The sequence below is a fragment of the Thamnophis elegans genome, chromosome 2 (assembly GCF_009769535.1).
Source record: "Thamnophis elegans isolate rThaEle1 chromosome 2, rThaEle1.pri, whole genome shotgun sequence".
NCBI lineage: Eukaryota > Metazoa > Chordata > Lepidosauria > Squamata > Colubridae > Thamnophis > Thamnophis elegans.
The window spans coordinates 98,322,912-98,348,562 of record NC_045542.1 but is presented as its reverse complement, the minus strand read 5'-3'; the positions used below and the strand labels follow the sequence as shown (position 1 = coordinate 98,348,562).

Genomic DNA, 25,651 nt, shown 5'->3' with positions numbered 1-25,651 from the left:
GCTCGGCGGGTGGGGGTGGAATAGCCCCACTGGGCTTTGCGATATCCTGAGATAGATTCCCAGGCTCTGAAAGAGTGGCCAGTTGCTAGATCAATTTCAGGGAGATGTTGGTAGTGGAGTTCATGGTGGCTTAAATGGAACAGCAGCTAATGCAGAACAGATGTTGTGCATGAGCAAACCTCGGAAGAATGGACACTCCACCGCTAGCCTTCCCATACGATGTTGGAATACACAGGTGCACATGTTGTGCGTGCAAGCAAGTCACACAGGTGCATGTGAGTGTGTTTAGTCCTTTCTGCGCTCAAAACCTATTTCTTTATAAAACACAAAAACTGCTGCATTTCTAAGGGCTGGTCTCCTTAATTTTTATCCCTAAACAGAAATTTTGCCTAGCAGTGTGTGTCCAGCAAAACAAAGCATGTAAAACTCTTCCATGGCACAGAGATGGCTCTCACTATGGCACCTATGCATCCAGCGTCTCACAACCTGGTACACTCCGGATGGCAACTCTCAGCACAATTGCATTGCCCATAGATACTGGATATTGCAGAAAGCTTCACATCTGGAGAGTGCCAAGTTGGGAAAAGTTACAGTATTACCGAATGGGTTGAGTATACTACACCTGAAACGTCCTTCTATTCTCCTTTCACATTTTTCAATAAATGATGAACTTTTGGGAACTTTGGGGAAAATTGCCAAAATTTAGGAATACTGTGCTTAGGGATGTCCTGACAAAACATCTGACTTGAATGGGAAATGTGAAACAAGGACCCTGCCGAACATGACATCAGGCCAGAGACAAAGGGTCTTATGGCCTTTAAGAATCACAAAATTGTTGGAGCAAAAGATTTGAGGAATGATGCTCTACTTCCTCAGTTAAATAGCTGAAGATAACAATTCTTTCATTGGATGAGATGGGTTACATTCACAAATGTTATAATAAATATATTGGAATTCGAAGTGCCAGCAGATCCTATGTTGCTTTAGCTGCATTAGAGTATCAGTGTCCCAACTTGAAAAATCAAATCAACTTCTCTCCTGCAGATCATTGGGGAGGCAGATTATGACTAGCTGTTAAAAAGGGAGTTTAGACACACAGTTCCTTCCTTTCTAAAGCCCCACAGATATTCACTTACACAAGAACCAAATTAACTTGCAGCAGTTGAACTTCACACAGAGATTTAGGCATACCAACTGAGGCCAGACTAGTCTAACAATCATTCCAAACAGAGATGCAGGGAAAAAAAAACCTCCAGGCAGAGGTTCTACTCCAAAAAATAATTTATGGGTGTGGGTCATTCATGTGCATTAGAAGTGATATGTACATAAATATTTATCTCTAGGGTTATGTACAGAGGACATCAGGAGCCAGAAGGAAAGGTCCGTGTCCCAGATAGGACATCCTTGGGATTGTATGTCCAGATAAGGATGGGACAGCCTGAGAAAGCTGGCTGGCTGACTCCTGCCAAAATCATGAAGTCTCTTTAAAGTATAATTAAATTGGGAATGGTATCAGAAAAATAAGCAGGATACCCTGTGATGCTCCCAAGAGCTCCTGCCGTTAGAGAGTGTCCTTCTTTTCAGGACTAAATTACTTCCTATTAATCTGGTCTTACTTGTCTTCAGTCAGCTGGCTGCACTGAAGGCTCAGCTAGAATAACATCTTTGAGGGGACCTGAGATTACAAGGTATTGAAGCATCAGTATTAGTGCCCGGAGCATCGGCAGACAGATGTAAGGAAACCATCTGGTCCTTGTTGGTGAACTTTGGGCAGCAGATGTCCAGCAGATTCCAGAAGCTTGATGCGACTTTTAGTTCTTGCTAATATAGCTCCAGGCAGTTTCTTCCACCAGGGACATTCTGAGGACTTCGGTTCTCAAATTAGGTCATCCTTTAGGAATGGAGGGGGGGGGGAAATCCCCAAAATGCCACCTTCCCTAGTGTCCACGGCCTGTTTCTCTCTTCATGTCCTTACATTATGATAAGGAAAAAGGCAAGGGGTGATTGGCAAAGGATCATGAGTGAAGACTGAATCATCAGAGGAACAGGTGCTGGTTGTGTCTTCACATGATGGGGAATACTGTTCAAAAGGCATTGACAGGTCCAGATACTGAAAAGGGGGGGAAAAATACATAATCAGCATTCATAGGGATAAAGGCAAAATCCTTACATTTTGTTACCAATAACCAGCTGTTTAGATATCTTCAGTGGAACCATCCCCTGGGAGTTCAAACCTACCTCCTCCGAGACAGCAACCAGGACTTTATCCAATCCCTCCACTAACTGCTTAAAGGTGGGTCGTTGGGAAGGTACAGCATGCCAGCACTCTCTCATCATCATGTACCTATTTGGGAAAAAGAGAAGCTTCAGGCATCTATTTTCCACTGGACTGTAACCTATGGACATGGACGCAATGCCTTTGGAAGACCAGGAGGCTGGGAAATGTGGCTTTAGGAGGAGGCACAGTGCTACTCACAGTTCATGGGTGCAGTTGGAGGGCTTGTCCATTCGGTGACCTTCTTTCAGGAGTTTGAAAAGTTCTTCCACTGGGATGCCAGGATAGGGGGAGCCACCCAATGTAAAAATTTCCCACATGAGAATACCAAAGGACCACCTTAAAGTGAGGAAGAGGCAGGGAGAAAGTAAGAAGGCTATAAAGATCTTCAGAATATATATTCCAAATATATATATAAAGATCTATATACATATACATACATACATACATACACATATATATCGCCAAGACACTTCCAATTTTACGCGGGAGAAAACCCGAATAACCAAAGACCTACACACACACACACACACACACACACACACATATACACACATATATATACATATATACACATATATACACACACACACACAAACATACATTTTCGTAGATTTCATGGGTGTAGGTATGCTTGTCTTGTTGCATTCGGGTCTTTTCCTGTGTAAGATTGAGATTGTCTTGGCAACATTTTGGCGAGGTCCCACTCGCCATCTTCAGGCTAGTCTTTTTGGCTTCGTGCTTGTGTGCGTAACCCCCCCCCCCCCAAGATTTATAGAGAGAGGGCAGCTCCAACCACGCTTTACTCGCACAAACATGAAGCCGAAAACACCAGCCTGAAGATGGTGAGTGGGACCTTGCCAAAACGTTGCCAAGATAATCTCAATCTTACACAGGAAAAGACCCAATCCATGTGGCAAGCAAACCTCAGAAGAGGTCCTTCACAATGAAATGTGAATGAAAATTATTACAGGTATTTACCAAAATTATTTGTGACCACAAATGGCAGAGCACAGTAAATATTAAGTATCCAGTATGCAAAAACCAGGGTGAAAATAAACATCTATTTCAGGAAGGAACTAACTACTGAATAAATCAATTACAGACAGTTTGATAGAAACATTGCTCTGGCTTTGCAATGAAAACTTTGATTCATGCACTAGGAACATTAAGGAAGTGATATATAATAGATTCCAGTTATTCTCCATGTTTCTAAAATACTTGGGGAAGAGTTGCAATATGCTGTATTAGAAACACAGCTAATGTGCAAAAAGTCCCCGCCTCAATCATTTCCATGGACAGCTGGGAGGTATCCTTGTCTGGGACTCAAAAGTAGGTTACAGCCAGTCAGTGTAGATATTGTGGATTTAGGTAGACCAACAGGTTTCCCCCCCACCCCAATAAGGCAGATTTCCTCTGGTTTTTTTTAATAGGCGAAAAAGATGTATCTGAAACATTTTGCAATATTTATCTGTAGGTGTGAAAACTTTAGATTTGATCCATACAATTTGATGGGAACACCAGCATAAAATCTATGTTCAACAACCTAAACAGCTATGCCTCTTTTCCTGGGACCGTATGGCAGAAGCTGCAATATCTTAGATGCCTTTTTTAAGATGTAGCAGGCAGGTTTAGATTCCAAAACACTTTTGGAAGCAGATCCAAAATACTACAGAACATTACTCAAGTTATTTTACCAGGCACGTTTCTATAGGGTGATTAGATAGTAAGAACCATTTAATCTTGCACAATCATACTTACACATCACTTTGGTGTGTATACACTCTGTCAAACAGAGCTTCTGGTGCCATCCATTTTACAGGTAAGCGACCCTGCAGGTAAACATGAGAAGCTGTCAGTTCATTGATGCTTTTTTGGTGGGGGGAGGTAACAAACAGTCTCTGACAAGTTCTCTCCTTCTCCTTCCAATGAATAGTATCGGTACCACAACCCTATCAAATCTTTATTTTCTAAATCACTCTCTATACTTCAAAAGTACAGGTGGTCCTTATTTAGCAACAATTGGAACCAGCAACTCCATTGTCAAGTCAAGTGGTTCCCTAAGGGCTTATGGACTTAGTTCAGCTTTCCTTTGCTTTATAGATAGTGAAAGTGATAAATATGAGAGCTGGTTGTAAAGTTACTTTATCATCGTTGTAATTGTGAACGGTTGCTAAAGGAGGGATACCGTATGACTTTGTTACCCTACCATTGGTCCTGTTCCTCTTAAAAATACTGTCAGTTGCCTAGACAGCTAGATCTTATGGGTGGTCCTGGAAGTAGACAGTCACATTAACAGCCATAATAGTCAGAATAGGCCCCACCCATTGTCTTCTATAAGGCCATCATAAAGGCATCACAATACACAATTCTTTGCATCAACAGAGTTGCTGTTGGGGTTCCATTGCATCACTACCCTTGACTCCATTGGTTAGGCAGGAGCCAATGGGCATGGCACAGTCAATGTCTGAGAGCATTCCGTGCTGCTGGGCCTTGATGGTGAGTTGTGTAATGGAAAAGCTTACTTATTCAGCAACACACTGTTTCTTTCCTTGCAGGGCTATTAGGCAGAATTGTGTGATTTGCTGGGTTTAATGTTCTAATGAGGAGTGACTGGGTGGAATTGGTTTAATCTTATGCAAAACTGGCTAGTTTCAAAACAAATAAATCTAGAATAAATCCCTTGGGTTTAGATGACTAGATCAACGGATCCCTTCTTGCTATTCTGGCTGTTTTGGGGACAATATTCTTAATTTACCCATCCCCCCCCCCGCCGTGATGCTTTGCATTTCCAAAGCACCTGAGCAACATTAGATCCACTCGCAAACTTGTGGCCATCAAATGATCTTTTCACTCACATTGCTGGTTTTCTTATAGTAGTCTATGTCATGAACTCCACGGGCCAAACCAAAATCAGCAATTTTCATCACATTCTCTTCAGTAACAAGAACATTGCGAGCGGCCAGGTCCCGATGAATGCACTGGAAGAAAAACAAGAGTTGCATCAAACTCCAAGGACTCTGCTACACCCTTGATGTCACCATAGATTATCTTATTACTCCTTCTAACATAAATAGAAGCAGGGACTTTTTACATCTTTCTAATTTTCTTTTTGTCAGGCCTGATATATACAGCATTCTGTTGTTGGATCTCAGGCAATTCAATAACAAACTTAATACGGAGTGGAATGAAGATGCCAGAGCATCAATATCAATCAATCAATATATTTTTTTCTGGACCAAAGAACATATTTGGTCTGAGTCTTATTCTAAGAAGTGGTCTCATTCCCCAAAGTGGCTGGACATGATAATTTAATTGATCTTAAATTAATCAGAACTAAATAACACTACCCTATGATTTTAAATTTCTCCTGTCACAATAAAAATGATAATTTAGTCACCATTTTGAGAAAAGTATTGTGGGCCCAATCTAAAGCTTTGAACTCAAATTATGTATTTCTGAGTCAGAGCTGACTAATACACCCAAGAGGGTTTCTCGGGGCACCATCATGACGGTCAGCAGTGGACACTGTTTGGCCCAGATCCCTCTTACCCTCTTGGACTCCAGATACTCCATGCCACGGGCCACCTGGTAAACACAAGAAACCAAGTCTTTGAAGGAAAGCTGCTCCTCTGGCATCTTGGTAATGTCAAATGTGTAATCAGGTGTCGGAGGTCGGCGAGCTCGCAGATACTCTCGCAAATTCCCCTTGGCAGCAAACTCCACAATCACATAGAGAGGACCTATATAGTCAGATATTACGAATCACATTTGGCCTCAGAAAATGCCTCCAAAATGTCCTAACTTCTGGCCCCAATTCCACAAGTGCCCATATTTAAGTTCAGTATCCTGACAGATCCAGCAATACCCAATCCTCCCACCCCACGATGAGTTCTGCTTCCATTCCATTCTGAGTCGTCATTTCTCAATCTTTTGCCCCCCAAACATCCTCTCCTTTCCCCCAATGCCCACTGCTTCCTGGCCAGAAATGAAGTCACTCACCATCTTGGGTACAGACACCCAATAGGTTTATGATATTCTTGTGTTGGTCCATTCGTTTCATCATCTCCATTTCTGAGATGAGGTCAGCCAGGTCTTTATCTGTAGCATTATCTAATAAGGCAAAGAAATAAGCTTATAAGGATTCCTGAAATGATATGAAGACCCGTTTTTTAAGAATACCACCAATGATGAGAAAATTCAGAAGGATGAGTTTTTGGGCCCTATAAAATACATTTACCTTTCAGCATTTTGACAGCCACAGTGAGAGGCCGTTCTGGCCGTTCAGGATCAATCCCATAGGCTTCTGCTCTCACCACCTGCCCGAAACAGCCCTCACCTAAGGGCTTGCCTAGCACCAGCCTACGAACAAAAAGGACAACTTTAGAATTGGGAAGATGTGCCAAAATTAACAATGTGCTGCAACCTTGATTTAAAAAAACACCCCTAAATAGATTCTAAGCGTTGTGTCTTAGGCTGCTCTATGCATTACTAAAGTCACAATGGATCCTCTTAGCAGTGGAATATTATTCTTCCAGAGGTCAGACTAGTGTGGATATTGATTAGCTTTCAATAACATTTACAGGTAGTCCTCGACTTACAACAGTTCATTTAGTGACCCCTCAAAGTTACTGTCACTGAAAAAGGGACTTATGACCATTTTTCATACTTATGACCACTGCAGCATCCCCATGGTCATGTGGTCAAAATTCAGACCATTGGAAACTGACTCATATTTATGGTGTTTGCAGCATCCTGGAGTCATGTGACCCCCTTTGTGACCTTCTGACAAACAAATAGCAATAGCAGTTAGACTTATATACCGCTTCATAGGGCTTTCAGCTCTCTCTAAGCGGTTTACAGAGTCAGAATATCGCCCCCACAGTCTGGGTCCTCATTTCACCCACCTCGGAAGGATGGAAGGCTGAGTCAACTTTCAGCCGGTGAGATTAGAACCGCTGAACTGCAGATAACAGTCAGCTGAAGTGGCCTGTAGTACTGCACCCTAACCACTGCCACCTCGGCTCTTCGAAGTCAATGGGGAAGCCAGGTTCACTTAACAACCGGTTTACTAATTTAACAACTGCAGTGATTCATTTAACTGTGGCAAGAAAGGTTGTAAAACGGGGAAAACTCACTTAACAACTGTTATTTTTAGCAACGTAACTTTTGGGTTCAGTTGTGGTCGTAAGTCGAGGACTACCTATAGCAATTCCTTTTCCATGCCTTTCAATTAGCAGATAGTCCTATATGCCAGAAAGGATTCCAGAAGGGCATTTTTGACACGGACAAATATGGCATATTTGACTGGCCTGGGGGTAACTGTGATACTTTGATTTTTTTGTCTGCTGCACAGTTCTTTGTGGAGCAGTGTTTCACAACATCCAGCTGTAAACCTACACATCTGGGAGGCCTTAGCCTGTGGAGGTTTGTTGTAAAATGAAGATGGAAGCTTCGCAGATGTATAACAAGGTACATGTGTCATACTCCTTCTTTATTTTTTCTGAATGGGGTTGCCGTTTTGGAACTATCATATTACCAGTATTTATTAAGTTCCATCTCTGTACAGACTCAGAAAACATTAGTGTGTGGATGTAAAAAACTCAGTAACAGCAGAAAGTGTGGGAACCAGCTCCTTGTAGTATAATAAGTAGAGACCTCAATAAGAAATTATAAGCATTTTCCCCCCTATTTTTCATCTTTTAACAGCTTCAGTTGGTTAAGATATCGTAAAAGTAGCTGTGCTTTTTCAGTATCAAATGCAATAAAAAAAAAACCCACTTCCTTATATGCCTACCTGTCCCGTGGGAATTCCCACTTGGAGTCCAGTGGCAGTTCCACTTCCATCACTCCAGCTAGCATGGGAGTACAGCTTGAGGAGAGGCGAGTAACACGCATTAGTGACGTTGTGGACTTCCCTGAGGAGCTCGATTCCAAGGAGAACTGTGAGGTAAACCGAAGACACACATTAGATTTTTCCCCGAATGTTGTTCTGTTCCAGAGCAGCAAGAGACGGGGTCTAAATCTGCTGGTTTCGAGTGACAAAATGCCACAGGTCTCTAATACACTATCCAAGGTGCATCTAGTAATATTCTGTCTTTCCATAACTGGTCTGACTCGTCTACATATGGGAAATGTAGCAGATCCACCTTAGTAGATATCAAGAGTTCTTTTGAAGCCCTTAACGATGTAGGGAGCTTGTACTTTGCAATCATTGGTGCGCCACAGATCCCTATTGTTTACAATCAACATTTGTTCCATGCTACACAGGTAGGCCTCGACTTACAACATTCCATTTAGTGACTGTTCAAAGTTACAACAGCACTGAATAATGTGACTTATGACTGTAGTTAAGACCTTTGCAGCATTCCCCCCCCCCCATGCTCATGTGATCAAAATTTGGAGACTTGGCAGCTGGCTCATATTCATGATGGTTGCAGTGTCACAGGGTCATGTGATCACATTTTGCAACCTTACCCTAACTGACCCACTGCAGTGATTCACTTAACAACAGTGGCAAGAAAAGTCATAAAATGGGGTGAAACTTATGAACAAATGTCTCACCTAACAACAGAAAGTTAGGGCTCAATTGTGGTTGTACGTCAAGGGCTACCTGCAGATAGCTTTACTCATGATTGGGGAGCTTTATAATTAATCCAGTGATTAATTGTCCTGTTATTTCAGTAGGTCAATGTTTTTACAACATACCTGTCGGATCAGAGGAAATTTGGAGAGTTTGTGCACAGCGATTGGTTCTAGAGGTTGCTTGCTTGACTGACTTTGCATGCGGCATAAGACAACAATGACAATAGCCATAACAATAGCTAAAGACCCTGAAGTGTAGATAATTATATCAGTGTATTTGATTTCAGGAGCATATGCTTCTTCAACTTCTTCTTCATCTGCAAATAGCAAATAAATCTTCAGTTAATTAATTCTATAATTAAACTAACTGTCAATACCTGAAGATGTGTATGGAGATGTTAAAGCAGAGGGGAAAATATTGAATTGTTTAGTGCGTGGTTGGTCTTCTTCAAAGGCAACTATCTGGAAGCCACTTATAATTCTCTTTTTCTGTTAAGAATGTGATCTTACATAATAAATTATTTACAAATCTACATTTTAAGAAAAACTCCAAAATGTGCACATATTCACATATAACATTTATTATTGCTACCAATCATTTCTCGGCAAATGTATTCTAAAAGGCCCCTGATATATGTTAACATTCAGATGTTATTCATTTCAGTTTGAGGAATGAAATGGGCAAAAAACAACAACAACCCATAACTATCTGTACTTTTTTTCACATTATTTAAAAAAACATTATTTATTCATAGGATAACACCATGTTTTATCCCATTTCCTTTGTTGTCATACTGTTTTTCAATCAGAGGGGTGCCTGGCAATGTATTATAGTCTGTGAATGAATGATATGGCTCATGCCTCCTCCTAGAGTTGAAATGAGTTCAAAAGTTGCTTCAAAGACACACTGATTGTAATTTGGCCTGTCTTTGATGTTCTCGTGCTGCTGTATGGAGTCAGATAAATTTTGTGGTAGTTTGCATTGAACATGGTGAATATTAGCTGGTTGTTGTTTCATGTCACTATAATTTGTTAGTGGGTTGGTTTGCACTGGATGGTGATGTCTCCTGCCTCTGGGGTTGCCATTTTCATGATTTCCTGGGATTTCTGAGACAAAGGTTTGCTTGGAAGGCTGGAGCATGTGACCGCTATTGGATATGTTAAGCTGCAAATGTCCATTACTTTTTCTTTTTCTTTCTTTCTTTCTTTTCTTTCTTTCTTTCTTTCTCTTTTTCTTTCTTTCTTTCTTTCTTTCTTTCTCTCTCTCTTTCTCTTTTTCTTTCTCTTTTCTCTTTCCTCCCTCCCCTCTCTCTTTTTATTTATTTGTTTTCTGCCCATCTCGCTGTGAGCAATGTTCCTGGTGTGGTCAACCATCTGGCTCCTATTATGGTTCCCAAGGTTTTAGGCAGACAAAACCTCCCTCTTGTCTATCAGCAGCATCCAGCTTTTTATTCTTTTAACTTTCTATATGTTGTGCTATTTTCACAAGGATGAGGGAAGGAATTTGGATCTGCTCCAGAGGACTCTGCATTGATAAACTGCATATTTCCATAGGTCAGAGGAAGGAGCTGTCATGCCAACAGATCTTTCATTAAAGCAAAGGTGGAGAACGATGGTCCCTTTATGACTTGTGGGCTTCAACTCTTGGTTGCCTCAGGAATTCTGGGAATTGAAGTCCACAAGTCATAAAAGGGCCATCATTCCCCACCCCTGCTTAAAGTGATAGCAACTGCCTTGGGTAGTTGGTAAAACTAAATCAATTAGAAGTCTGCTACTTCAATGTGTTGCCACTAGAATTTCTCTCAATTTTTTTAATGATATCAGCTTATTCTGACAGGGCACAAAAAGAGTTAATCAGATTTCTTTTTTCAGAAGGTTATCTGTGCACTGTCTTGCTGTAAGCAGAGCAAACTGTTTTCCTGAGCAGTAATAGCTTGAGGGTAGAACTGGTAAAGTGGTCTTGGGGTTATCTAAAGTTGAGTGTGTGTATGTCTGTGTCTGTGTGTGTCTGTGCGTATTTTGTACTCTGTTCCTATCAAGAGTTTAGTTTTAATGAAGCAACCACAAACAGCTTTCTTACAAGCCTTGAAATGTGCCACCCCTGCTCTTTCTCACCTGGAAGTACGGTAAGCCAGGCGGATTGGTAGGACAAGCCGATAGAATTTCCAGCCAGACAGGTGTATTCACCAGCATCCTCCATGGTGACATTCTGTAAGTAGAGGACTTCCACTTCTGAGCTGTTAATATCTGCTGTCTACCAGGATAAATGCCAAACAAGGGCAAAAGACAATCATTAATTGTGGGCAACACAAGGAGGTGTCCAAGCATCTCTTTGGTTGAGGAATCATTTGCTTGCTTCTACTATTAATATGTAATAATGATCTAATATTACTTCAATTCTTCCCACTTGGTCAGGCAGCGAAGACCCTGCCAATCAAAGAATTCCAACTGGCAGGATCCAGGAAGACAGACTTCTCTGCCATTGCCCCTGTTCTCTGGAACATTTCCCCCCAGAGGTGAGGTGAGTCCCCATTTCCAGCCCTTCTGGAAAAGACATGAAAACATAGCTCTGCGCCCTTGGGTGGGTTGCATAGAGGAGCACAGAGCTGTCAGCTGGGTTAGCTCTCTGAAACCCCTCCCTTCACCTTTTTATTAATTTTTACTATTAAATTTTAATAAACCTTCCTCTTTTAAATATCATATACTTATTTATGTTTTAGTATTTTATCTGCACACCACTCAAGAGTCCCTCTGTGAGTGAGATGGGCAGTTTTAAAATTTGATAAACAAAACTTATCATATGTATGCAAAGGTCCACATTTCTGAGGAAGGTATGCTGTACATGCATTATACTTGTTGCTAACTTTTATTGCTTATAATTGATTTTTTTTTATGAGATTCAAGTTTCTAGCTGGAAAAGTGTTAAACTAACGGTGGGGTTTTTTTGGCCATTAAAGGGTTTGTTTCAGTGGTGGGTTTCCAATTATTTCACTACTGGTTCAATCGCGCTCCTGTGCGTGATTGAAGACATGCGCCACACTTCTGCACATGCGCAGAAGCATCTGGGTGGGTGGATGGAGCCTCCTGCTGCCGCTACTACAGGTTCAACCAACCTGGGCCAAACCGGTCCAGGAGCAGCCCACTACTGGTGAGTTTACATTTTTCAATACACCCTACCAACAGTTGATAAAAATGAAAATATCATTATGTTTGGGCCTCATCTTTCTTTTGCGGGACCAACAAAGCTATCATATCTTTCTTTTTAAAAAAAGTCACTGTATTGCAATGGCTGTATGTTTACCAGGTGCCGCCTTCATTTGAGCATGCCTTAATTTGCAAGGTTATAGCTCAGCAACCATTTACAAACTAAAACCACTGAAAGCAAAAACATCCATGCCCACACTTGAACTGAAAGGGATGTTTAGAAAGCGACCTGGGTGTTAACAGAATTCTTCAGCATGGATAGACAGTAAGATCCTTGCCTTCAACCCCTCATTTCTTTCTCATCTTCCTCTTGAGGAAAACCAATTGCTGATTAACATCTAAATCAGTGTTTTTCAACCTTTTTGTGCAAAGGCACACTTTTTTCATGAAAAAAATCACGAGGCACACCACCATTAGAAAATGTTTAAAAAATTTAACTCTGTGCCTATGTTGACTGTATATAAAGTAATTTTCCCACGGCACACCTTACACTATGTCACGGCACACTAGTGTGCCGCGGCACAGTGGTTGAAAAACACTGATCTAAATAATGAAGATGGCAGGGTCTCTATAGCCCTGCCGTGTTATAAATATAAATATCACTGAGCAACATGACTTATTCTGTTCCACTCCCATTTTTTTTTAAAGTAGATCTGCTTACCTTAAGGATCTGAACATAGGGGACTCCATCTGGACCAAAACTGCTGCCATTCACTTTGATGTGTTTAAGCCACTGTATGTGGGGCTGTGCGTCACTGTATACTTTGCAAAAGAACTCTACATCACTGCCCATCACTGCTGTCGTATTGGCAGGCAACCCTGCTTGCAAGATAGGTCTGTGTGGAGACCTCTCTGTCAAGAAACAAATAGGAAAAATGTTCAATTGTCCAGCACAGCTGAACGGCACCATAACTCTCAAGACAGGTTACTGTTGGAGTCTCCAGTACCAATAGCACTTAGACTTATATACTGCTTCACAGTGCTTTACAGCCCTCACTAAGCGGTTTACAGTCAACAGATTGCCCTCAACAATATGGGTCATCATTTTCCCAACCACGGAAGGATGGAAGGCTGAGTCAACCTTGAGCCGGTGAGACTTGAACTGCTGGCAGCCTGTGATCAGCAGAAGGAGCCTGCAGTACTGCATTCTAAACACTTAGCCACCATGTACATCAAGTGAGCCGAGGTGGCGCAGTGGGTAGAGTGCAGTACTGCAGGCCACTTCAGCTGACTGCTAGTTCAGCAGTTCAGCGGTTCAAATCTCACTGGCTCAGGGGTGACTCAGCCTTCCATCCTTCCGAGGTGGGTAAAATGAGGACCCAGACTGTGGGGGCGATATGCTGACTCTGTAAACCCCTTAGAGAGGGCTGAAAGCCCTATGAAGCGGTATATAAGTCTAACTGCTATTGCCAATCACTCAACGTGATTCAGAGCAGGCCAACAGCACAAAGCAAAATCAGCTAAAATACGCCCTCTAATAGTAAGCAGTTTGCAATTTTCTTAACACAGCACTATTAATGGCCTTGCCACAAAACTTTGGGGACTCATAATTTCTTCCCCACCCATAGATCAGCAGAACTTGCTATCCTTCTGATATTTCATAATACCACAGGAAGACCTCCCAGCCAGGGCTGGCTCCAGAGACTCTGGGCCGATTAAGAGTAACCCCAGAGGAGACTGATAATAAAGAATGTAGAGATAAGAAAGCAAGTGCTTAATGCCCTGTCTAGTGATTCAGGCAGGGTTAATTAATTTCATCTGACTTTGTGGCCCAAGAGATCTTTGCCTTCCTTTGAAGCTAGCAGAGGATTCGGGGCTCCCCCCACCAATCTGGGGAGTCTGAGGTCAGGGCGGTGCCTCTGCCTTCCTAAGGAAAATGGCAGGCTGCCAATACCTGGAGTTTTTGCCCCTCCCGCCCCCAACTCACAAGCATTCATCAGAACAGGAACTAGGAACTATGGAAATGGTCCATTTCATTTTCAACTGTGTTCCATTTTATATCTTTGAATTGTTCTCCTTAATACAGAGTCTGACTGTGTTCTTATGGCCGACATGTTCCCCCTTGCTTTGTGTTTGCTTTTCATTAAAGAATACTAGGGTTCCATTCAAGGTTTGGCAAAGGAAGGCCTTCTCACCCAGCACATCCAGAGTGTAGCTGTAGCGAATGCTGCCAAATTTGTTCTCCACCAAGCAAGTATAGTTGCCTCGATCGGAAGGTACCACACTCTCCATGACCAAACTCCAGTGTTGATGCCTGAGCTGGGAATAGAAAAAGTGATGCAAGCTACCGTTATCACTGGAGCATCCTTTGCTTTGCAGAGCTGTCAATTTTTCCTAAGCTTAAGTCTAATAGAATCTCATATCTCAGACATGGCTACTTCAAGCTTGGGGCAAGCTTAGGAAATACAGATAGCCCTCGACTTATGACCACAAATTGAGCCCAACATTTCTGTTGCTAAGTGAAACATTTGTTAAGTGAATTTTGGTCCTTTTACAACCTTTCTTGCTCCAGTGGTTAAGTGAATCTCTGCAGATGTTAAAATTAGTAACACTGTTGTTAAGTGAGTCTTGCTTTCCCATTGACTTTGCTTGTCAGATGGTCGCAAAAGAGGATCACATGACACACATACACACACACTGGGATACAGAAACCATCATAAATATCAGTCAGTTGTCAAGCATCTGCTTTTGATCATGTGACCACATGGATGTTGCAACAGTTGTTAAGTGTGAAAAAGGGTTGTAAGTCACTTTTTTCAATGCTATTGTAACTTTGAACTGTAACTATATGAACTGTTGTAAATTGAGGACTACCTGTATTGTTCTGGGTGATTTAGGACAGGGAGAGTTAAAAAGAGACCAGGGCTATAGCTAGTATTTAAGGCTTTGGTAGCTCTGCACATGGCTTTCATCATGAATAGTTTGACTTCCATTTCCTCTATATTACATGTTTCTATAGTTCTCTCTACCCAAAGCCCTAATTCACAAAACCTGGTGGGCTAACCAAGAGAATGGAAAGAGAAGGTAGGGGAGGAAAGAACAATCCAATCCATCTAGGTCTTACCCGAATTCCTCCAATACGATGCTCCCCACGGAATTCCCGCCCATTCCTCAGCCAGATTATTGAAGGGGTGGGATTTCCTGAAGCTGGACAGCGGAACTTAACCGTATTTCCTGCTGGGACCGCATGCAGCTTTTTCTCCATTCGATGAGGATGTGTCCAATAGGGTGCTAAAAAAAAAAATGACATGATCCATTCAGGTTTTAGCGAAGGCTTCACGAGTGTTCTCTTCTTGGGAACAAAGGTGGATTTTGTGCTATAACTGAGGCAGGGAGGGGGATGAACCTTGAACTGGCTTCCAAGAAGAGAAAAAAACAATACAAGAGTTTAAGGAAGAGAAAATGTTACACGGGCACTCAACGGTGTGCCAAAATGAATGACAGCACTGCATTCATTCTGCCTGGAATACACAACATTCTGAAAGACACTAATTGTAGGCCAAGTTATGCGCCATCCTTGGTAGCAGAGTGGTGGTAATAATTGACCAACACTTTGGAGTTCCTTGAGATATTTACAATGGAGGGAAGATATCTGGCTATTGTTTTCCTTGTCTTTGCTCCTAAAAGGCCACAGTCCACAAGATTGAATAAGTATAGATTAATGACCCCAATACTAACCTCGATGGGCGTGTACAGGCTCCTCATTAGATTCAATAGCAGCATTCTCCACATCACTGTCTTCATCATCATCTCCTGAACCCAATGAATCTAAAAGCAAAATGAGCACAGATGACGCTTTGTACTAAAACACCCCCAAGTAATTATGGGACAGTGGATAGATGCCACATATAGAGAGGTTTGGTTTTTTTTACTGTTATACTCTCCGAGAAGAGGCAAAATGTTAGGCGGAAGAGCATTTACAAATAGCAAATAAAGAGAGTTGGCACTGCAGTGCTAGATTTTTACTCCAGGGTTTATACTGTAGATGTTGTTTTGCAAAGGAAGCTCCTCTTTTATAGCCATCCTTGTGTTTTGGAAGATGTCTTCCAAAGGCCTGGAATTAGTTTGATTGTGGAGGCCCTGTGGCATTTTCTTTAGTTATGGTCATTTTCTAATCTGAGCGGTTATTACTTTGTTATCGTGTTTTTAATTTTGTAGTTCAATATTATAAACTGCCCAGATTGGGCAGCCATAACAAATTTAATAAATTAATACCCCAAAATCTGAGACACTATGATTGTTAAATGCAGTGGTGGGTTTCAAAAATTGTTCGAACCTACTCTGTGGGTGTGGCCTCTTTTGTGGGAGTGGCTTGCCGTCCATGTGATCAGATGTGAGTGGCTTGCCGCCCATGTGACTGGATATGAAGATGCCGACGACACTTGTCAGAACCACCTTAAATTACCTCATACACAGCACTGGCATGCATGAAAATATGATGTAAACTTGTTTTTTAAAAGGCATCTTTGGTTTGCATTAAAACAACTTCAACACACACAATGTTCTGATTGCATCACAAACGCAGTAGTCATCCTTACCTTTCACAGAGGCACTGAGTTTTATAAATATGAGCATGATAGTGTAGAATAATCATATCCAAGGACCAGTAGTGGGTTTCAAAAATTTTTGGAACCTCTTCTGTAGGTGTGGCCTGCTTTCCGGGTCCACTGGTGGAACCTCTTCTAACCAGTTAGGTAGATTTGATGAACCGGTTCTACCGAATAGGTGCGAACTGGTAAGAATCCCCCTCTGGTTAAATGGTATGATGTGTGACAGGGCACAATCTCAACCCCTGAGCACCTCTAAGCAAGAGTAAGAAAGGCTCTGGTTTAAAATTGCACCATGTCTGTTGATGATATCCTGAGCTCAGTGGATCATGTGATCTGATTCAGCATACCTCAAGCTGCTCCCTGTGTTTCTTTGAAAAGAGTAAATCTCTTTGGATATTTTGAAACCAGTTAGACCACTGCAATCCTTCCTAGTCTTATGCTCTTACCTACAACAGAGATAGTAAAGTTACGCAGACTTTTTCCAGTATTCCACGCATGGCATGAGTATAATCCTGAATCTTCATAGGTGGCTTCAGGGATCTCCAGCAAATTTTGCTGAATGTGGACGCGCTCACTAGGGGAAAGTTGCTTGTTTTCCTTATACCACGTGACAGCAAGACTGTGATTGGTGCTGCAGTAGAGCTTCAGCTGGCTTCCAGGATCCAAAACCAGATGCTCCTCTTCTGTCTCAAGCATGTGACTGTCAAATATCTCTGTCCAATATAAAGAAGGGATGATCAATGCAAATGATAAGTTTTCCCTGCTGTCCTTATCTTACAAATACTTTGAGCGATGGAATGAGCCATTTAACAAACTCTACAAAGCAAAGCTATTTTTATCCCAGCATCCAAATCTTACATCCCTAGTGTATTAAGGTAAGGCACAATAGTTGTGTAGCAGGATTTTCCATTATATATGCCAGACTTCTTCAGGCAGGTACCCTTCCGACGTGTTTAACCTGAAATATTGTTCTCATAACCATCTTCAAATAGTGCGACCAAAAAGCTCAAGGTGGAAATTTGAATTGCTACAGTCTCAACACACCAGGAAAGCTGCAGGCTGGAGAAACTCCGCTTAGCTACTCGCTTTTTGTTATATCACCAATTCCAACTTTAGGAGTGATGGAAGATCTTAAGTATAGCTGCACTTAAAACAGCAACTTATAAATATGTCCGCGTCCAGATTTAACTTGGTACAGAAAAAAAAGTTTCAACTGGTTGTGTTAGTATGTCACGCTTGTCCAGGCATAACTGAACTGGGATTTACTCAAGTGCCCTCAGAACATTCTGAACCATGAACTAGCAAAATGAGCTGGGTTCACACAGCAGCCTATGTTAAAATGCAGTTAGCTAGTTGTAAAGCTCAGAGTTCCGCCAGGACCTCCCTGAATGAAACTGATCAACAGAGTAAGATTCTGCTCTGGAACGGAGAAGGAGCAGTTTGATCAAGGAGTTCAGTCCAATCTGAGAAGTTGCCCAACATATCACTCCTAACCTCAGAGCAAAATTGTTTCACAATTTAGCCTTTGACACCACTGCCTTCAGAGATTCCTGTCTTCTGTGCTGAGGAATAATCCGATGCATGTTTGAAAACTAAGCAAAGTACAAAGATTTCAAAAGTAGCGAGTGGTGTCAATCTACTATTTTCAATTCATGTAAACCTTTCATCTTCTGAAATCCACAGAGCTCAGAGCAAAAGCGCAAAATACATGACTAGAGAGACCTCTTCATACCTTCTAGGCTAAGGACCTAACCCCCACCCGAATGGTATGACTGTTGGGTTATCTTTTAACAATGTATCTTGTTCATGACTTGTTTGTCCTCCCCTCCCCTGACTTGTGAGCCGCCCTGAGTCCCCTCAGGGAAAAGGGCGGCATATAAATAAAGGAACTGAACTGAATTTATTTTTATTCTTTTTTAAAAAATGGGTATTAAAGATGTGCTTGGTTTCTTAGGGTGTAACAGCTTAAACTTGGTACCCATTTGTAAGTATTGTTTTAATAAAAGCATTAATCTGGCAATATTGTTTACATGCTAAATTTCATACATATTTTGCATTCTTACATTCCGTTTTCTTCAGAATCTTCTATTCAAATAGGTTCCCACCCAAGTGCATAAACATTTTTGAGAATCTTGATTTTTTTAAAAACTTTAATTTAGAACATTTCTAACAGATCTGGAAGATAAAATTTGGGATGTGGGGAGCAGACAAATATGCAAGATATTCAGGAATCTTCGCAGTCGCTCTAACTTTAGAGGCACACACTCAATTTCTGGCTTGCTCTACAGCAAACCACAGGGTACAGTTTGCCAAAATGTTAAGTTACATTGGAAAAATTGTCTCTTCTCTTTTGACTATGAATTAAGCGCACAAGCCTGTGTTTGTGCACAGGTTTCTGCAAATCTGTCATTTGGAAGGAGAAAACGGTAACAGGTAAACACATATAAAAGCTGAAGGCTTACTGGGTGTTTTACTGTTGTTTTTTATGCTCACAGGCTAAGCAGGACTTTAAAGTAATAGAGTTGTGGAAAAGAGTTGCCCAATTCCACTCTTTCCACTTTGGGATTCTCCAAATCCTGTCCATAATCCCTTTTGTTCTGCATTCCCTCCCTTGCCCCGGCAATGATGTCATCAAAGCCCCTTTCCTGCCAGTCCTGGGCTGGAGAAAGGATCCCCAGGAACACTGAAGCATGACTTTCCAGCTCACATCCCCCCCCCTAAATTCTCTCTGTGGGAGCTCTCAATTGAGTGATCAGTCCCTGAGCCCAAGGTGACTGTTTTGACAGATTCCAAAATGAACATGTCAGGAAGCCCGGGACCACTGCCCCTTCCCTCATTGTCCTGGCCCCACAGCTCCTTTCCCGCGCTCTCCTTGCCCCGGCTCACAATAGGGGCCAGCCCCTTTTTCAGCAAAGGACTCTGGCTCTCTTCTTAGCTCTTCCTCTGCTTCTACACCCCAGGATGGGGCGGGGGTGGGGAGAAGAAATGAGACAGAAAGCCTTCCCCATTACTCCTAGTTGGGCACATGCCTGCCTGTGAGACCCAAGGAGGCAACTTTGTCCCCAGCTGCACCCGTCCTCTCCTGGCCCCTCCCTTCCCCTTTAGCTCCCTCCCACCCAGCTTTCCCTCAGCCCAGAGGCTTCCCTCCTTTCTTCCGTTGCGTGAGCGGGAGTGAGAGGTTTCACACTCAGTTGACTCCACAGCTTCCCGCCTCCCTGTTTGTCTAACCTGGATTTGAACTATAATTGCTTTGGTGACCCATCCTCCTCTAACATTAGCTCCAATTGTAGGAGCACTGCCAGCAACCCCTTCTACCAACTCACTCCTGAAGCAAGCCGGCTCTCCCTCAATGAAACCTGGTTAATGCCAACCCACTTAGCTGATAACGTTGCTCCCCTCTTTTTCTGAGAGGACTGTGCTCCAGGGGTGACCCACCACAAAGCAATGTGTCCCAGCCTGCTCCACCAGTAGTAGCAGCAGCGGAAGCCTGCTGCTTTCCATTCTAGATAGCCCACTGGTTCCCTTCCCTCCTAGTACCTTAGCTGCCAAGGGGAAGGAATTCCTGCAAATGGTGTGAACTGCAGGAATGTCCAGTTCATTCTCCCTCCCATCTGAACTTCAGGATGAGCCCTGAGACTTTTCCCGCCTGAGGCAGAATGGCCCCTGGGGCCTTCTGTTCCTTTGCAAAGGGTAAAGTGATCTATATTATATCAATGCCCCGAGATCAAAAGCCTTACAAACTGGGAAGTAAGAATTACAACTGAATGCAATAATCACATTGTTGAATGTGATTTGCTTCACATTCATTAGATAGATGGTCCATGTTAAAGTCTAAGTCTATTAAGCTAAGATGAATGTTAATGAATTGCCAATTAAAAAGCATGCCTGTATAAATCAACTGTTGGCCTTCACCCACAATGTAGCAATCTGGTTTTGTGCAGAAGGGAATATTCCCTTGCAGCTGTTCTTTACTTTAAAAAAATCATTTAATGTAATTTCCGAGGTAATTAAATTATTTGCTATAAATGCTCCTTCCGACTGAGGAAACCATTCTGATTGGAAAGGAAGAAAACCTTTTCCCATCCTTTAGAAGAACACGATGAAGTCAGCTTGATAAGGGGCCTCGGTGACCAATTCACAGCAAGTAGTGACTGTCCAGAGGGGGATTTCAAATGTTGAAAAACAATGTACAAATTGTGTAATTTGGACCTTCCACAAATCTAGAAAAGTCCTCTATTCTCAAGTTGCTCTTCTTTATCACCTCGTTTTCCAATTCCTGACCATTTCAGATTGGCATTCAAGATCTTTCCAAGTAATTCAAAATCCTTCTACTGAGCAAGAAAATAATTTGAAACTAATATGAAATCTGGTGACGCTGACAACTCTTAACAATGTCGCTCCTGGGACCGGTGAAGCTGTCCTGTCATCTTGCCACCCAAGCAATGGACTTTGACAAGCGGAATCAGTGCTATACAAATACTTTCTACTTGGGAGTAAAGTTCACATTTACTGTGAGACGACTTATTCAGAAACACCGAGTTTGTCAGTAGGTTCTAACAAACATTAATTTTATTCTTCTTCACAAGCAGCATTGATTACAAAACTAGGTAATTTCATTAAACCGGACTTTAAAGGCAGAAACTGCAAACTTTACCCCTTATTCTCTTGATCTTTTTTCCTTGGGGGGCTTATGGTACCAATCTCAGAAGAGATAGCAAAGCAGAAACTCTATATATCTACCATCACATTGCTTTCTCAGTCCATTAATGCAGGTTGTTGGATAGCAGCAAAGCGCTATGGCTAGCATGATGTGACAGTAGGCTCAGAGGCACCCAGGCAGCTGGTTGGCACAAAAAAACAATTATCCCATCTGTTTCATGGATGGGCCAGTCAGGGAAGAAGCATCTTTTTTCAAGCATGAGTGATAGTGCCAAGCACCTGGCAGGGCAATTTACTCTTATTCCACTAAGGAATCCCAGAAATGCAAACTTAAATGAATTAGATTATTCAGTGAGGTCAGTAAGACAATCTGCAAGGATGCTAGCTGTAGAAGCAACTCAAAAAATGTCAAACTGCAGCAATATATAAACATATACATACATACAGTACAGACTGATAGACAGGTATAGGTACAGAGAAAGTACTATAGATATAGTGATTTGTCCCATGTATCTCATATACACATATATGAGATACATGGGACAAATTTTAAAATGTATCTGCATAAGCTATCGGTCCACAACCAAACTTACAATGTGCATTTCAATGCACATTACATTTTATTAATATGATAGCAGTGGTGTAATGTTGCAATGTTTTCAGAGAGATCTACATCTTTCCATGATTCAAGTGTGCTTAGTTCTCTCCTACATTACACACAATTAAAATATGTAGCTCTTTCACAGTCAAGAATTAAGATAATTAAGAGGCAAAAGTGAGAACTAGATGAAAAGATAACTATCCCTATTGTAAAATGGGAAAGAAGATTAACAATATCTCCATGACAAAGAAGCAGAAATTTGACACTATCAAGATCTTGCTTGTGAACAAAAGTACTTTAGCACAGTATTTAAAGAGGTATAATTGTATGCTGACTGTAGAAAATCCGCCTGTAAATTTTACACTTGCAATCAGAATTAGGAATTTCCTATGTGCAGAAAGTACCTTTGTTATTCTTAAATTCCAGGGAATGGGAAGACTTTTTAGACTTATGGCATTTTATTTTTCCTTTTTTATTTTTTAACTGGAAGTTGAGATCTACCAGCTGGAACAGATGGAAAGTAATCTTAAGAGAGTGAGTGAAGAACATCTTTTTGAATTATACAGTAGGAATGCCATGCCTCAAAGCAATGTGCTTTTGGTATCAGCTTATAGTTTAGTTATGCAGAAATACACTCCATCTTTTTCTTTTGCATTTTCTTTCATGTTAATAGGCTTTTTAGATTAAAAGATGGGAGTCAATGACCTTTGGAAGTCTAATCACTCAAAGTTTATAAACAGATAGCTTTATATTTTACCATTCCTTAAGGGACAAAAGGAGTATACATAGCATTCCCTATGACAATTTTTCTGCACAACAACCCTGTCAGGTAGGTTGGGCTAAGAGTTAGCAACTGGTCCAAGGTTACGCAGTGTTTCCATGCCTGGGGATGTGTACTCAAATTTTCATCCCCCTGGTCCTGTAGTCCAACTCTTTACTTAACTGCTACACCACTTATTTATTTTAAATTCCAAATGATTTATACCCAAGCTCTTATTGCACAAAATATTCAGAACTAACCTTGGTTAGGCAAAGAGTTGGGCTTGGATCTTAGATATTCCATTTCTTGCCACTGACTTACTACATGCCTTTGACAAACTGTATTAGTGATAGCTTTCTGTTTTCCATCACATATTTTTCTTGTCAAAAAGACTGCTCAGGACATGGGAAAAAAGTAGGAGTGATTAAAAGTCAGCTGCAAAAGTCTCCTGCTGTCCACTAGTTTGGAGAGCAAATCTGAAATACCTCATCACTTGCCATGATGGCTGAGGCTTGTAAGGCATACTGCTCAAAAGATCAGAGTGTCTTCTTTTGCCACAGAAAGCATATTAATACCACTTTTCATATTCAGGCACACTTTTGCTAATTCTATCAATAGCAATAGTTCCCAGTAACTCTCACCTGGATCCCTGGATCCTTCTGGGGAAGCAGATATCCTAGGACATATTGTTGCGACCACCAGAACCCTAAGAAGATCACACCACAGAGCTCTCATCCTGTTGCCTTTTCTTCTTCTTCACTCTGGCTCCCAACTGAACGCTCAGATACTTGATTAAAGAGAAAAATGAAAGTCACTCTTTTGTCCTGTAACACATTATCAATATGTGTCTGTAACTATCCAAACATTTAGAAGGTCAGTAGGACAGTGTACAGATACAATTATTAAAGCTTTAGACTGTGCAAGTATTACTTCGCATTATCTCAAAAGAAAGAAGTGGCAGGGAATGGAATACATTCATTTGACAATCCAAATATTCAAACATTCTCAACACTAGATGAAATGCCACCAAAGAAGTGAAATCCTTTTAGTAACAAATAGTCTTTAGCTTATTACAGTTTTGAAATACAGTACTCACTTTGAAAGTTCCCAGCAATCGTGTTTTCACTGTACAATTATCTATGCTTAACTGAACCTTGGTAAATGCAATTAATCCATTATCTGAGATAATTATCTGACACAACAACCATAAAGTAATCAGGCTGGCTTCACCTAGTAAACTAACATGGGTGGGGGGGGAGGGTGTAGTTTGTTTACAGTTCATTCTGTCTTGCAAAGACAGCCAACACAAGGTTTAAGGTGTCACTCCAAGCTGTACTTTTTTGAGCTCAAAGTTCAAGAGACAAAGGAATCAATCCCCTAAGATCACCGTTGGCAATCATCCTGCAACACACTGAACACATCCACCTAATTCTCCTCCTTCGCACATCACCACAATGCTTCGTTTTCATGTGGCTCCCCAGAAGTTGTGCTGAACGGATCTTGGGAAACTGGCCCATGCCATTTAAAGAAAATATGGGCCTCATAAATTATCTCAGACAATGTTCGGTTGTAAATGGAAGAAACACGGGCGAAGTTTCATCCAACTGCGAGGATTTAAACTACTTGTCCAAAGAAAGCACACGTGTGCATTCGCAAATAACACCCCCCCCTCCGCGCGCGCTCCAATAACGCAGGTCTACTGCTATTGAAATGAATGGATTTAAGTGGCATGTAAGAACCCAAACTCCGTTTCGCTTAAGCACGGTTTTGGGTTGTGTTTATGAAAAAGTTTCGCCTAGCCGCAGGTGAAGAGGATGATTAGAGTGGAAGGAGCGCGGATCTGCCTTGTCACTTACGCGCGGCGCGGGTGGGCACGATGCACGTTCGCAGCCCACGGTGTGGACGTGAGGCAAGGGAACAAGTTGCGCTTACCGATGTCCTCCCGAGAACAGTTTAATTTTTAAACCGGGGAGACGGGAAAAAAAGTTTCTAAGCAGCCGGACGGTTTAGTAACAGATTTACAGACTCTCCGGGTCATAGTCGGCTACATTAGCCACCCCGGAAGGTCTCCGGATTCCCGTGGGCAAGACCTCGGCATTCCGCGCCTGCCTCTCGCCCCGCCGTCCGCTTTCGGAGAGAAGAGCGCCGATCCTCTCCATCCTCGGTGCCTCAAGGCAACCAACCAGGCACCTACCTTTCCTCCTCCAGCCGGCTTTAAAAGCTGTCCCCAACTACTCCGTCTTCCCGGGCTCCGTCCCTCGGAGGGTAGGAAGAAAAGGATGCGCCAGGGTCCCGGTCTTTGGCCGCGGCGCTTCGTCCCGCGCAAGCATAAATCCGGCAAGGCGCCGCCGCCGCCGCCAACCTTCAGCGTTCTTCTCTGGATCTTCCCCAAGCGAAAAACGCGGCCGCGTCCAGTGCCGGATTCCACTTCGTGAGCTTTCTGTCGGCTTCTGCAATAGGCGCTGGGACTTTGTAGCGAAAGCTCTCAAGTTACACCCCCGCGAAGCGCACAGCCGGCCCGCTCCGAGCCAACAATGGGCCGCGAAAAGAGCCAGGCCGGAGGGGGAGGATCAGAGGGGCCTGCCCCGCCCCCGCCCCGTCCCCTCCTTCTGCCGCTTCCCTCTCCAGCGCCGGGGCCTTTTTACACTCACATTAGCTAAATTCTCTCCCCCAAAGCTTCGGCAAAGGGGATTAAACAGAGTTCAATCTCGCCCAGCCTTTTGCTTCCTCTCTGCTTATAATGGCAACTAGAGATACGACTCATTAAACTTCGGCTCAAGGAGAACTTTTCATCCGAAGACAAAAAGTGAGCCGGTGGGGGGAAATTAAAAGCCCGCGGAAGGAGAAAGAGGCGGAACACTTTAATCCAAATTATGCAGATTTTTAATTTATTTGAGTACATCTGACAAAATGAATAGTCATGTAAAAAGGCATGATTTTGCACCTGCCAAACCCACGGCTGCATGAAGTGCTTCCGATAAAGGGGGGGTGGGTTTGAAATTAGCTTGCTTCATTAT

General features: G+C 42.3%; 1 protein-coding gene across 2 annotated transcripts; it reads right to left on the bottom strand.

Moving 5' to 3' along the window:
• Positions 1 to 1,263: 1,263 nt before the first annotated feature.
• Positions 1,264 to 25,148, bottom strand: FGFR4 (fibroblast growth factor receptor 4). Of its 2 annotated transcripts, none has more exons than XM_032209115.1 (18): positions 24,829 to 25,148; positions 23,276 to 23,421; positions 17,061 to 17,327; positions 15,743 to 15,832; positions 15,129 to 15,295; positions 14,200 to 14,323; positions 12,726 to 12,916; positions 10,976 to 11,114; positions 8,984 to 9,177; positions 8,073 to 8,218; positions 6,516 to 6,637; positions 6,278 to 6,388; positions 5,828 to 6,018; positions 5,134 to 5,256; positions 4,037 to 4,107; positions 2,477 to 2,614; positions 2,239 to 2,344; positions 1,264 to 2,110 (listed from the first exon to the last, which is right to left on the bottom strand). In XM_032209115.1, exons 2-18 carry the CDS (start codon positions 23,367 to 23,369, stop codon positions 1,964 to 1,966), a joined length of 2,421 nt encoding a protein of 806 aa, XP_032065006.1. In that variant the 5' UTR covers positions 23,370 to 23,421; positions 24,829 to 25,148; the 3' UTR covers positions 1,264 to 1,963. The 2 variants fall into 2 exon arrangements, with proteins under 2 accessions (XP_032065006.1, XP_032065007.1); XM_032209116.1 differs by lacking the exon at positions 24,829 to 25,148 and adding an exon at positions 24,491 to 24,588.
• Positions 25,149 to 25,651: the final 503 nt, after the last annotated feature.